Source organism: Podarcis bocagei (assembly GCF_964188305.1).
Source record: "Podarcis bocagei genome assembly, chromosome: 14".
NCBI lineage: Eukaryota > Metazoa > Chordata > Lepidosauria > Squamata > Lacertidae > Podarcis > Podarcis bocagei.
This window is the reverse complement of record NC_138139.1, coordinates 39348997-39363913: the sequence shown is the minus strand read 5'-3', so window position 1 is coordinate 39363913 and position 14917 is coordinate 39348997. Positions and strand designations below refer to the sequence as shown.

Sequence of the window (14917 nt, the reverse complement as noted above, 5' to 3'; positions counted from 1 at the left end):
TGAGGTTCGGTAGGCGGGGCTGTTGCATGGATAAAATAAGATACTTCATAAATGCCCTGCATTCCTTGGAGGAAGGTTAGGATAAAATGTAATCAATAAGCAGCTGTATGGCAGGCAGGCAGGGATTAAAAAAAGGAAAATAAAAGAGGCATGTGGCAAACAGTGTTTACTCTGGTGTGAGCTTTCATGGAGTAGGGTCAACTTCATAAAATATATGAAATGCTATCTTTAGTTGGCAGATTGTACAGATAGACACATTTTTATTTTGTGTCTTTGCTTAAAACCTATTTATGTATTTTCTTACAGTTGGATTCTATGTTTTTTCTGTCATAGCACACATGCCTTAGTTTAGACCATCTCCCGAGAATTAGTCAAAAATCTTATTTGTGACTTTTAGTTTGTTCCAAAAAAAATATTATATCACTGTTATTTCTAGAAGTTTTTTTCTTTATAGGTAGCTAACCAACACAGCTACCTGTGAATATGTTACAATTTAATGACATGACATGACTAATGTCCAGTACAACAAACCAAACCTACTTACCGGCTATAAAACAAAGCAACCACTACACACTTCTTTGCGGGATGTACTGTATCTAGACTTCGTTCAATTTATAGTGTAATTCTGACCATATCTACTTGGGCGTAAGTCCTATTTAATTTAGTGGGACTTTCTCCCAGTAGAATTAGAATTGCAGCCTAAATTCCCATAGATTTCAGTGAGAATTGAGTTAAATCATGACAAAGTTGTTTGACTAATTTCAATGGGACCCAAGTTCAGCTAATTTTGTTTGGAACTGACCTTATTTATTTATTAAATGTTATAATCACTTAAAGGTCATCAATGTCTCAGCTGCAGGCACATTTGTGCCCGTAGGGTACCCCCAGCTGAAAATAGGTTTGAAGGAAGCATTCTATCATAGCCAATGGAACAGGTGGCACAATGCCTAGCTGCGGTTTACAAATATGCTCAAGGGCCTCAAAAGTCTGGCAAGCATGTACTGTAATAAATATTTAAGAATGTAGTGGAGTCACAGAGACCCTGTGGAAGGGTTTCTAGTGCTGCATCATAATCCAGGATTTCTATCTTGTCAGGACAGGATAGGGAAGCAAAAGTAAACAGCAGTGGCCAGGGCATGGGAGAGAGAAGGGAGGGCCACTGACAGGGGGGCGGGGATGGTGGTTTAAAACCATGTCAGATGCTGCAAGATTGGAGGAAACTGTGTTTTAAGCAATGGCAGAGGTCTAAGTAGAGTAAGCATGGGTTAATGCTGAGGAGTAGAAGGTGGTAGTAGTTAACTTTAGCACAAGGTTTGTAGGGCAAGAAGGGAGTTTGGAAATGCTTTGTTCTTAGCAGAGATGGGTGCAACACAGAAGCTAACACCAAAAATCTAACATTGCAGTGCCTTTCCAAAATCCCTTCTCACTGTACTGTACCCTAGTTTTGTTTTAAACTGCCACACACATACACCCTACAGTGACACCCCCTGCTCACTCTATTGAAACATCTCCAGGGACGCAGACTTATAAAAAATATTGGGGGGGCCCGGGAAAGCTCATGAATAATAAATAAGCTCATGAATATGCAAATAAAGTGGTGCCGCCTCTTCGTGAGCGAATAGGGGAGAGCGTGCTGCGCCTATTAATCAGCTCCGAAGGAAATTGGGTGGAGCTTTTGCTCAGGAGGGAGGGCAGGAGGCATGCAGCCCGCCCCTGTGCATTTTGGGCTGGGGGAGGGGCGGCAATGGCGCTCCGCTGGAGGAGCGCCGGAGATTATTGGGGGGGCGGAGCCCCCCCAAACGAATTTTTGAGGGGGCTCGGGCCCCCTCAAGCCCCATGGAGTCGGCGCCTATGCATCTGCCATTGTTTAAAACCAACACTCTTGTTCTCAGTATCTTTCCATCCCTGCTTTACTCAAATGTAAAAGTGCCATTTCCCTCTCAGTGTCCTTCTACTCCCACTTTACTAAACTTTTGCCATTGTTTATGACAGCCACTTTCGCCCCCTCACAGTGTTGTTACTCCCTCCTCACTGTACACAAACTTCTCCCTCTGAAACCCTGGTTCCCCTTCCAAACCCATGATCCTGTATCTATGAGGGGAAACTGACAACCTAGTTCCTTTGTCAATATAATAGCTTTGGCTGACTAGTTAAGTACCATGATTTAGCACAGGCAAAAAGAGGCTGCTTTGTGCCATAGAAGCAAATAGGTGAGCTTTCTAGTGAATGCTCTCACCTAGCTGCTACTAGCAGAACAATAGTCAAGAGTGATGTGTGTTAGTTGGAAGCTGGAGACTGATACATACCTTGCTCTGTTGTGGGTCTAAAGCAGTGACTAGTGGAGGAGCAAGGTACTTTGGAGTACTAATGCTGTGAGCCCCTCCATACTATGCTCAGGTTGTATATATGTGCAAATAAAGCCACATATTCTAAAGACACCAGTGTCCAGTGACCTTCATTCTCTAGAGACCAAACCCTGGAAAAGTGCTTGGAACCCTTGGAGTCACTCACTGCTCAAGAGATTGGGGTGATAACAGCATATTGGTTTATCTTTAGTAGCATAACTTCATCTAAACAAGGTGTGGGGAGCCTTTTGCCCTCCATCAGTTGCTGGATTACAACTTCTGTGAGGGCTAGTAAAGCATGGCCAATGACCAAAGGGGATGGCAATTGTAGTTGCAGCAACATCTGGAGAAACAAAGGTTCCCCACAAACATACTGGAGGAGTAAGATTGTAAGCAGCGCAGGTGAAATGCCATGTTATGCAAGAGCAGCAACCTGTGGCATTTCTACAGAAAGCTCAGGCACATGCAACGGGTGGGAGGAACCTTTGCCCCCTGCAGATGTTGCTGGACTACAACTCCCATCATCCTTGACTATGGGCCAGGCCTGCTGGGACTGATGGGAGTTGTAGTTGATCAGCACCTGGAGGGTCAAAGGTGATCCACACCTGGTTCAGTTTTTAAATTGAGCACCTATTTCCTTCCCTGGGCTCTTTGGGAAGGAAGGGCAGGATGTAATTTTAAATAATAATAACTGCATAATAATATAGCAATAAAATTATATGTCTGGGTTGTTGTTGTTTAGTTGTTTAGTCGTGTCCGACTCTTTGTGACCCCCTGGACCAGAGCACGCCAGGCCCTCCTGTCTTCCACTGCCTCCTGCAGTTTGGTCAAACTCATGCTGGTAGCTTCAAGAACACTATCCAACCATCTCGTCCTCTGCCGTCCCCTTCTCCTTGTGCCCTCCATCTTTCCCAGCATCAGGGTCTTTTCCAGGGAGTCTTCTCTTCTCATGAGGTGGCCAAAGTATTGGAGCCTCAGCTTCAGGATCTGTCCTTCCAGTGAGCACTCAGGGCTGATTTCCTTCAGAATGGAGAGGTTTGATCTTCTTGCAGTCCATGGGACTCTCAAGAGTCTCCTCCAGCACCATAATTCAAAAGCATCAATTCTTCGGCGATCAGCCACCTTTATGGTCCAGCTCTCACTTCCCTACATCACTACTGGGAAAATGTCTGGGTAGACTTGCCTAAACAAACAAACAAACAAACAAACATTAGCAAACGTTTGTCCTACATAAACCTTGAAGGAAGGCGGCTCTTCTCCTGCAAGGGTTAAGCTGCTTCTCCCCTTGACCCCTTTCCCTGAAAGGGTTACAGAGGAGCTCCTCCTCCATCTAAAGTACACAAACCTCATTCCCAGCAGGCTTTGCGAAGTTTGGCTTTCCCCCAATCAAACAAAGAAGGCTGGAGCTTTTCGAACAGCTGCTGCAGCCTCGTCAGCAGCCCCGGGACTGTGCAAAGTTGGGGAGAAGGGCGGCGTAAGTTTGGAGCGTTGCTGCTGCTTAGTCCAGGCTGTGCAAAACCGAAGCACTCGGGGTTAGAGAGGTGCAAAAAGAGCATTTGAGTTGGCGGAGCGGCGTTTCTCCTCTTAGCAGCGCGATCCTTTATGAAGCAGCCGGAACAGTTTTGAACAGAAGGAGGCTATGAAGATTGCAACTTTACACCAATTTAGAGAATGAGATCTGCGTGGGAGTAACATATGGTTAACCGTGCAGAATATAGCTTTGCACACCTGGCTGGCATGGAGATCGCCTCTTCGGTCAAGTTTTGGTGAAGGGCGCTTTGTATTTTGGCAGGTTTGTCTCATTGCTCTCATCGTTTGTTATTAAATTGTGCAGAAATCGCGGGTAGGTTTTTGTTGTTGTTGTTTTGTCCATCACCAAACAAACTAAAAGGAACCCCCGGGTAATACCTTTGGTATCAATGCTAATGTTAGCAATAAACATCTACAAAGGAGCGAGGAAGTTTCCCCCGAATTAATCAAAACCTTTTAGGCTATAATTCTCTTGTCTGCTTACCTGATGTAAGCCCCATTGAACTCGACGGGGTTTACTTTTGACTGGGCATGCGTAAAATTGTGCAGTTAACTCTTCTTAGTTTACAATCCCGAGTAATAAAAGAGAGCTCTCTTGGAAAGATTCGAACTTGAATGTCGGGGTATAAATAGAAACAGAAATAACACATATTTCACCTGGCTAGAAAATAAAGCACACACACATTCAGTCTTACTTATGTAACTTGCATGCCAGCTGCAGTAGAAAACGGAATATGTACATTTATTTTTGTTGGCATCTGTCTGTCCCAAAAGACAATGGAGTGCACCTCCTGGGCTGAAGCCAAACCACTGCCACTAGGCGCAAGCCTGGGCAGTGTGTTAATGTAATCCTAGGTACCGTATGTCTACTCAGAAATATCTCCCTCTGAGTTAAATGGGACCTTCTTCCAGGTTAGACATGTTTAAGGATTGCAGCCTAAAACCCTCACAGTCTCTTCCTGCCGACTCTTTATTTATTTTGCTTCACATTCAGCTTGGTGAGGAGCTCTGATGAACTCTAAATATTTTGTGCACCTCATTGTGACCTTTTAATTAGGCTTGATTACTAAAATATAGGAAGACCTACAGATCATACAGTTCATTCAACAGATTTTTCTTAGCTTTCAAGGTAAATAATGCAGCAGAACCTGTAATCCCTGATGATTATGTACCCTCGGGCAAGAAGCCAGTTTAGGAGAAATAGGATTGTGGGTTATACTCCTAACAAATGACAGCTTCAGGGATTCTAAGTGTACCATCTTATATGTTGTAGATAGGTAGCCGTGTTGGTCTGCCATAGTCAAAATAAAAAAATTCCTTCCAGTAGCACCTTAAAGACCAACTAAGTTAGTTCTTGGTATGAGCTTTCGTGTGCATGCACACTTCTTCAGATACACACTGTGTATTCTTCAGATACACTGTGTATCTGAAGAAGTGTGCATGCACACGAAAGCTCATACCAAGAACTAACTTAGTTGGTCTTTAAGGTGCTACTGGAAGGAATTTTTTTATTTCATCTTATATGTTGTATAACTCTTTAATAAGTGTTGCCTAACAGTAAAATCTTCTGTTTTCTTAGTGTAGTATCTTAACTGCTGTGTTTAACAAGCCAACCCACTGCAGTTAATAAAGGAATATAATGTCTCCTGGTAACATTCCACTAGCTAGGCAACGGTTTGAACATTATAAGGGCTTTAGTTGCTTGTTCATCCTAATCTAGGGTGTAAAGGAAAATAGAAAAAAGCTGCCATTAATAATACATTTAAACATCAATACATTCATCTTAGTTTGTACATATAGATCAATATGTGCCATCCAGATGTCCTAATATGTCTTCAAATGAAGTTGGTGTTCATAGAAAGTGCACTAAAATGTTGCAAGGACTTTAAGGTCATCAGACCACTGCACAGTAGATGGTGCATATTTATTGTTCCAGGCTTTTAGTGACCATTAGGACATGTAAAATCTATTATTGTTGTTCTGCCATTAAGCAGCACACAATAGAAATATAATTTAAAAGTACATGAACATCTGCAAATTTCTAGGATTTTGCCAGTGCAAAATTGATAAGGATAACATCTTTGGACCAAAAAGAAAATATCACCGGACATGCCCAAAGGGTTAGGGTTTTAACTGCTATCAAAAATTGATAGTCTACTTTCCCTGGGCTGGAGACATTTATTACATTTGGATAATGAAACATATCTATTGTTAGTGCTTATTACAGGAGAAAATGGTATTGGCCTTTGTAGATTTTAGTCTACCTAAAATAACACAGTAACCAGTTCCTTGGCCCAGGTGGAAGCTTCCAGGCAGCTGTGAACCCCTAGACTTCTCTCTCAACCCTTAAACCTTCATTGAAAAGGGAAAACTGCTGTACCTCCTCTAAATTGTAAGTCAGAGAGCTCTGATGGTATTTTCCTTTCTTTCCTTGGGATAACCAGATTGTCTTTAGGTTAAAGCTTCTTTGAAAGGTTGTAATTAGGTGGACTCTGATCCTGTGGAAATACTCCCACTGTCGTGAATCTGTTCAAAAGAGATCCTTGCAACATCACAATTCACTTCTAGGGCAAATAACCCATGAATTCTGTACAATGTGTACTGTTTGAAATGTGTCTGTACAGGCCTGGCTTTTGGCCTACAAAAGTGCATCGTTGCTGTGGCATCATCTGTAAAAAAAAACCTTTGGCTCACTAGATGTGTGTGTGTGTGTGTGTGTGTGTGTGTGTGTGTGTGTGTGTTCCTTGAATTTCAAAACATTCTCTAACTTTGAAAGCTTGTTGTGGCAACATGAGTAACAATTCACACATTTCCTTGAATGTCCTCCTAACAGGGCAGAGAACCATAGAGGCAAAGCTTAGTTTCTGAAGACTCTACATAGACAAAATGCTCTAGAAATGGTGTGTAGGATGTTATTAAGCAATGAGGGAAATGTGACCCTCCAGGCCTCTCTATGTGGCCCCATATACCTTCCTCTGGCCATGCCACTCACCAACCCTACTTCATTCCTAGCTGTCTTGGAGTGTTTTGGGTTGTTTTGGCTGGAATGTGTCCATAAGCTCTGATACTGCTTCTTGTTGGCTGGATGAAAAATAGAGGAGGGCTGGCTGTAGAAACTAGTCTACTCTGCAGAGGGAAAATCTGCATTCATTGCTCTGCCCGCTTCTGAAGCCCCTGCCCAGATGGAAATGAGGCCCTTAGTTTAAGAAAAGTCCCTTCCCCCGTCTCCCGAACTGGGGTGTCAAGATCTGGGACAGAGCATGCCTCTGTTCCACTTGGTGGTCAACCTTGCTTGATTTTACTTTGCTGCCATCTGAGCCCCGGGGGCCCTGCTACAGGAAACAATTCACAGTGCTTTTGATAAGTGCACAGCTGCTTATCCTGTAATATTGTCACTTTAACTTGCTTTGTCCTTGGAACTTGTTTAAGTGCTGTGGGGCTGGCTAACAGTGTGGCCCTCCAGAGGCATTTATTTATTTAGCAGCATTTATATTCACTTAGTTTGCAATAAAATCCCTAAGTACTTTCCATAAAATGGTATAAAAGAGCAACGAAAACAGCAGACATAATAAAATGACCAAATTATCGTTAAAATCAACAGATGTTAGAAACAAATGTACGCAATAAGACCAGTGTCATTGGGCTCCCAACTCCTATCGGCTTCACCAGCATGGCCAACAGCTGGGAGTTGTGATCCAACACCACCTGGAAGGCCACAGGGTAGCTATCCTGGTTTGTGTGATCATAGGGGAAACCTGAAGTTAGGAAGCAACCTAATTCTCAGCCAGATGGTCCATCCAGGTGTTCAGAAGCAGCCACCAGATAGAGCCCTATTCTCTCTCCCTCTCTCCTTCTTGTCTTAATGAGAAGAATTTTATTCTATCCTTGTTTGTTTGTTTTCTCTTCCAGCCCAAAGTTCTGCTTAAGAAACAGAAAACTGCAAGAAATCAGAGAGGGGTTTTCCCAGCGTGGCTTCTCTTCTTGTGTGGGCATTGAGTGGACAGGGTTAGACTGATGCTGTTAACTCCCACCCAAGGGTTACTGGAGTCTTCCTTTGCTACAGAAAAAGGATATATATTTTTTAACTTCCTGCCCATCTTCTGAAGGGGAGATATAAATCCAAAAAGACACAAGTGTTTGTTCCATGGAAAAGGCCATTGGCCAGCTCAGGAGCTGGTGATCTTTGCTGGATTTCAGAATGGATTTAACCTTTGCAGTGGCTTTCTATAGGACGGGGCAACAGTGATCGTGACCTTGGAAGGAACACTGGTTGTTTCCCCAGCACCATTTTGCCTGTTTGACTTGCTAATCTAGCAGCGTCCACATCAGGGTCTCTGTTGGCTGTTAATGTACCCTACCTTGAAAACGGCGTATTCTTCTGGAATGTAGCCACTGTCCATTTGACTAAAGGAAGAGGCCAAAGTCCTTGGCCCCACCATGGGTCGCTTAGATGACCATGCCAAGAAACGGATTGTGGAGCTGCGCAAAGCCGGCTTGAGTTTCCGCAAGATCAAAAAGGTGCTGGAGCTGGACAACATCCGGGTCACCCCGCAAGCCATCTACCTGTTCCTTAAGCGCAAGAACGTGGAGCCCAGCCAGGCCCCACCTGTCTCTTTTCTGCAACCTGCTCTTGAGAATGGAAGCAGGAAGACTCTTGTGGACCAAGCTGGCTGGGAGGACAACCAGCTCTGGAAGTTACTGCAGGAAAACGAGACTGAGCACCATGGGCAGAGAGAGGCTGCTGGCTCTGTGGCAGGAGTTGGCCCAAGCTATGAGGTGCCGCCTTGTAACGGCCATTGTGATGGCGAGGAGCACATCAAAATAATTAGCGTGACTTCCTTGAGCAAGGATGGAGGGCCATTTGGGAAGCAGAGTGCCTCCCATGAGGGCCTCTCCAGCGGATCTCAGCTGGGCCAGAATATGGGTAAAGCTTTGCATAGCCTCTTTGTTCACATGTGCTGCTGGCTTCTGCTTGAGGCCTGTTTAAGAAAACCCCCACAACCTTTGCTCACAGCAACCACCCTCTGCAAGTGCAGGCTGTCAGGGGTCCACTTTCTATGGGTTTCTGGGCTGGAGGGTGAGTGACGGTTTAGTAGCACTTCTAAGGGGTAATATCTTCTAGTTTATTTCTGAGTGCCATGTGACCTATGAAGCCCTTAATAGCCAGGGCTTAAGGCAGCAATGGGGTAACACCAAACCCATGGGCCTAATTCGTCCTGGCACATTGTCCCAATTTGGCCCATGAGGCTGTTCCCCAGAAACTGCTCCCACTTGCTCCACACTTGTCATATGTGAACATTCGTGTGGGGCAGGTACAGACTTTGCTGCAAATTTCTTTGCAAGTGGGGCTTCCTGTCAGTGCCTATTGGCTAATCAGCACTGATGGAGAGTTCAAAGGCGACTGACGGCACTAAGGAACACATTAAAAATAAATGAATCAATTAACAATTATGGGAAGATGCATTCTTAATTGTCTGCATAGGCTTGGAGGAAGGTAAGAGTTTTCAGGTGTTTAAAGGTTGAAACAGAAGGCAGCTGCCAATTCTCCATGGACAGAGTATTCCATAGCACTGGACTGACAATAACACTGAAGGCTCTGTTTTGTGTTGATGTCAAATGAGCCTCACCAACTTGGGAGACAGCCATCAACACACCTGCAGATGATCTCAGTGATCAATCTAAGGGTTCAGGCCGTCCCTAAGGTACCCTGGACCTAAGTTGTTCATGGCTGTGTAAATCAATACAAGGACCCTAAGCCTGGCTTGGCAGCAGATGAGCAGCCAGTGCAGATGTTTAGCAATGGTATCACACCTTCCTGGCCATGTGTCTCCATCAGCACATCTGGGAGGCACCATATTGGTTTGCTACCCTGCTTTTCTCTGTTGGGATGATCCTGAGGCACCTCCACTTCTTTCTCTTCTTCACTTCCAGGTGACAACTGCCCAGGGCCAAAACCTTCTGTGTCGCCCAGCTGCTTGACTCCATTTGCACCTGCAGTTCCTCAGCATAATCTGAATGGCAAAGGGAAGGCCTTTCTGCCACCTGCCCGGAATCCTGCCTTGATTGTGAAGAGGAAGATCGTAGGCCGGGCCATCCATCTCCAGAAAAAGGTGGGAAGGGCACAGAGAGGGTGAGAGAGAGACAGACAGAAATGAGCATGATTGGAAGCCCAGAATAGAATCCCAAGTTAGCCCTATTATTCTTGAGTAGTTTCATGCAACCCCTAGAGCAGTAGGAAGGATGGGTCTGGTGTCCTTCAGTGGGGTATGAGAGCTGATCCCCCCCCCCCACATGTAGGAACCAATGCGACCCTTTGGATTCAGATAGCGCATGGGTAGACCAGTCTGAAAAGTCCGGGACACAAATTTTCGTGGCCCTCTAGTGGCTATGGTGGCTCATTTACCAGAAATATCGGTAATGTAGGTAGCTGTGTTGGTTTGATGCGGTCGAAGTGTGCATGCACATGAAAGCTTATACCCAGAACAAACTTAGTTGGTCTCTAAAGTGCTACTGAACAATTTTTAAATTTTTATTTATTTATTCATTCAGAAATAATGTATTTAGTGTTAACTCTGGAAGTTGTATACTCGATTCTGACCAGACCAAGCCTCCTAGAGCAAAATATACAGAGGGTGGATGCAGGATGGAGAGAAGTGCTGCATGAGTGTCAAACCTCTGCATTGTATCTAGCCAAGTGTTACTCAGAGTAGGCATATTGAAAGTGACTGGAGACGACCCTCTTGCCTTTTGCGTGGCTGGGATGTAGTTCGCTCCCAGAAGGGAATGTGGCCCTTGAACTGAACGAAAGGTTCCCCACCTGCACTTTTTTCATCTTCTGGAAGTACAGCTCTTAAGCGGAAACTGAGTCTTCTCCCTTGTCCGTTAGGCAAATGTACAGAACGGGCAGAATTCATCTGGTTCTACACCCAGTTTGCCTTTCACGGTGAGGGTGCAGCCAACTGGCCATTCTTCCAGGGGGACAACTCCTGTCCCGATGGCATCTTCTGGCTGCTCTGCACATGTAAGTGATGTAGAGTTTGCGTGCTTTAATAGCGATATATGTCAGAAAGAGTAAAGGCTCCCAAGCAAAAGGAGGTTGATTGTTTTTTGGGGGAGGCGGGGGTGGGAGTTGAAGGATTGTGTGCATTGAGGTGGTAAGAGAGTCTGTAAGAATTCAGAACCCAGTTGGGGAAGAATTAGGGCAGGGGGCCACTGACCTTTTGGGAAATGCTTGGAATTTTGAGAAAGTGCTATGGGCACCAGTCACAAAATGGCTGCCATGAGGGCATGGGGGTAATTGCCACATCATCTTAAAGGGAAGAGACAGAGACAGGGCCACAAAATGGTGTGGGTGTGCTCTGGGGGGGGGGGGGGAGGCAGCTACATCAGCCACCACCATGCTCACTCGCAGAGAGAAGCTCTTTGCACCTCTCCTCTGAACAGAGGGTAAAATGCCAACCCAGTGAAATATTGACATGTTTTAAGGGGGCGTGTTCAAAGTAGGAGAAGCCGAGACGGTGCAAACAGAAATTGAGGAGGAAGAGCAAACAATCCCTGGTGTTTGGTGGATTTCAGAGGGGATATTTATGAAGACCTGCTGCAAACGCCAGAGGAGGCATCCTGGCACTTGTGATGTTTGTGACTCCTGAACTAGAGTCTTTAATTGAAGAAGAGAATAACTATTTGGTGATCCTACCGTGTTATGTACTGAAGTTCTCACCCTGGGCCAGCAGGGGGATACTGTAGATAGTTATGCAAATGAAGGATCGAAAGTGACATTCAGTGATTGGATAGTTTTAGAAAGTTGTTACAGTAATGTGGTACTGGAGCTCTATATAAGGAGGCTGACTGAGCCCTTCAGTTCAGTTCTGTCCTGGCCTGTGAATAAACAAGAGCTGTTTGAAGAATCGCTGTGTCGTCTGATATGTTCACCCATAACTTAACACGCCATTTCTTCTTTTTTGGATTCCCCCTCCCCTTTCTAGACTAAAGATGCCGGTACTCAGACTTGTACATTTAACCCCACCTACCCTCCAGTTCATCAGAATCCTCAGTGGGGAGCTCAGATGACTACTTCCTTGGTCCCTACTGCCAACCCTCAGCCACTTGCAGAGAAACTGGATACAGTGCACACTGAGGTCCAGAAGCTTGCGCAGGCTGTGCATATGGTGCTGGAGCGCCAGTGCCGACTGGAGCGCCAACAGGAGCAGCAGCAGCGCTTCCAACAGGAGCTTCTCATGACGCTGCAGCAGCTCAGCTCCACTGTTGGCCACGGGGCGATCCCTGCCCATGCCCCCTGTACTCCTTACAATGTGGCTGACCCCTCGCCACCCTTGCCAAGCTTCAGCCAGTTCAAGATGGAGCTTATCTGACCAAGGACTACGGGGATGGCAGTGGAGGTAATGAGTGAGTTGTTTTATGTTCTAAGTGTAGCGTGTTTTTCGCTCTATAGGACGCACCAGACGATAAAACGCACCTAAGATGCAAGGGAAAAAAATTCTGAATCCCAGAAGCCAGAACAGCAAGAGGGATCTGGCTTCTGGGATAGCCTCTAGCTGTTCTGGCTTCTGGGATAGCCACTGAAGCCTCTCCCGGGCAGCGGGATGAAGGATCCCCCTGCCTGGAAGAGGCTGCACGCAGGTAAGCTGCCCTCTGTACCTTCCCCCATCTCCCGCAATAACCACGCGCTCTTTAAAGGGAGTGCGGTTCTTGGGGGCTTTTCTGGGAGGTGGGGGAAGGGACAGAGCCCCCCACTTCCCACAAGAGCTCCCGCTGCCCTCCGGAGGCTTCACGGGCTGCCCCAGAAGCCAGAACAGCGAGATGGAGTGTTCTGGCTTCTGGGGCAGCCCGTGAAGCCTCCGGAGGGCAGCACACACATTTTCCCTTACTTTTTAGGAGGGAAAAGGTGCGTCTTATAGAGCGAAAAATACGGTATGTCTTTCGCACCTGGCTACGGTTAGTAGATCTGCAGGTTCTAGAAAAACACACACGCTAAATCCTGCAAGTCAAACTCGTATGGCAGGGGCAGTTGCAAAGTAAATGGGGTCAGAACAGCCTTTGCATACCTGAATGCCCTTCAGGTGTTTAGGACTACAGTTACAATCAGTCACAGCCAGCATAGGGCAGCATGCTGGCAAAGGCTGGGTGTGAGCTGTGTCCCAATTCTTTGTGGGATACCTTGCACAGGATTGGTTGGGGAGTACCTTGTCCCTTATGACCTGTATCAAGGCCCTGTGCAACCACGTTCAGAATAAAATTGTCTATTTACACACGTGTGCCTTGTTTTCATAATTTGTTCTTTTTAAAAATTACTATTTTTTAATATAAACTTCACATTGCAGTAAGTTAAATAAATCAAAAAGGGAAGACAGATTACAATCAGTATTAAATTAATGTGGCTAGATTAGATATTTTCCCATGTTGGTTTTTTTTAATAAAAATTGCCATTGCAGAAAATACATGAAGATTTGGCTACAAGTTGTAGAACAGTGTTTTATAAGTTTGGATCAAAACATACATAAAAGCATAATGTTCATAATTGTTATACAGAGAGGTTTTATTTTTGCACAGTTCAGAAATAGAAATACACCTGTTTTGGTTTCATTGCACCTCCAGCAATGTGTGTTTGGATTGTCTTCACATTTCTGACTTCTGTTTTTAACCAGATTTATCTTGGGAAGCCGTTCTGTACTTACCTGCATTCTTGGAAATACAACAGGAACCTCACTTTCCCCTCGCACTTGTCCATATAACTTACTGTGCCCTTAAGCAAAAAGGCACATGTTTTTGTTTAAGGCTTCTTCACCTTAATAAAACGGCACAAAGAAACTTAAGACAGGTTTTTACTGCCCAAAGCCAAATACCACTGCATCGTAGGGGTGTAGTAAAATGCCAGAAAGCAAATCCACATGTGTCAAAAGGGCATGTAAAGCTGCAGTCTTATACCCAATTAACCTGAGCACAATATCTATGGGGCACCACATAACACTACCTCTGCCCTAAATGGGAGCCTATGCAGTTGGGCTACCTCTGGCACCGTGGTACTAATAACACTGGTACATTCTATTTACCCCCCACCCCAAGCTTCTGTAGGGACAACACAAATAATAAAGAGCAGCGCTTGCTCTTTGCAGTATGCATGATGCCCAAGCATGTGGAACAGGGTGCCACTGGGAGCCTGGCACCCAAACAACCCCCTCACCTGCCAAAATTATTATGGGAAGAAGTGTCCTTTTGTAGCCCATAGACTGCTTGTGTAAGCTTGGTGGTTGTGCCCACAACAATGGTTTCTGTGGTTTGTAAATGCACCCGTAGGTCAAAAAATGTGGCCATCGCAGTACTGAAAGGCTTAGCAGTGAAGCTAAAAGGTAAAGGGACCCCTGACCATTAGGTCCAGTCGTGACTGACTCTGGGGTTGCGGTGCTCATCTCACTTTATTGGCCAAGGAAGCCGGCGTACAGCTTCCAGGTCATGTGGCCAGCATGACTAAGCCGCTTCTGGCGAACCAGAGCAGCACACGGAAACGCCGTTTACCTTCCCGCTGGAGCGGTACCTATTTATCTACTTGCACTTTGACGTGCTTTCGAACTGCTAGGTTGGCAGGAGCTGGGACTGAGCAACGGGAGCTCACCCTGTCGCGGGGATTCGAACCACCGACCTTCTGATCGGCAACCCACAGCGCCACCCGCGTCCATCAGTGAAGTTAGTCGTTACTGAACCAGCAGAATGTTTCTGCAGCATAATAAACACCAGGTGCTGTAGTGCGGGGGGTGACCAGCAGAGGGCAGTAGCTGATCAAAACACAGGACCCTCGCTCTCTCCAGTCCCATGTGCGAATACAAGCACCATATAAAATCTTGAAGATAGAAACAAACAAACAAACAGGAAAACACTGGTGCAAACTAGTGGCTCAAAAGTGGCCTATACAGAGCAGGGAATTACAGAGGTAAAGAAAAAGGATGGAGGAGAGATGCATTTGGTGCCAAGTGTCCCAACTCTTCTTTGGTTTGCTTCTAGGGGAGAATGAAATGTTGCAACACATA

The 14917-nt window shown here is 45.5% G+C and overlaps 1 protein-coding gene across 4 annotated transcripts; it reads left to right on the top strand.

The window, feature by feature from the left end:
* The first annotated feature begins 3714 nt into the window (after positions 1–3714).
* Positions 3715–13146, top strand: LOC308573198 (uncharacterized protein). Of its 4 annotated transcripts, none has more exons than XM_081169909.1 (6): positions 3715–4137; positions 6174–6267; positions 7785–8799; positions 9807–9985; positions 10762–10896; positions 11861–13146. In XM_081169909.1, the coding sequence occupies exons 3-6, from the start codon at positions 8313–8315 to the stop codon at positions 12245–12247; spliced, it is 1188 nt and encodes a 395-aa protein (XP_081026035.1). In that variant the 5' UTR covers positions 3715–4137; positions 6174–6267; positions 7785–8312; the 3' UTR covers positions 12248–13146. The 4 variants fall into 4 exon arrangements, with proteins under 4 accessions (XP_081026035.1, XP_081026033.1, XP_081026032.1 ...); XM_081169907.1 differs by having other exon boundaries at positions 6103–6267; XM_081169908.1 differs by lacking the exon at positions 6174–6267 and having other exon boundaries at positions 3724–3819; positions 3870–4137.
* Positions 13147–14917: the final 1771 nt, after the last annotated feature.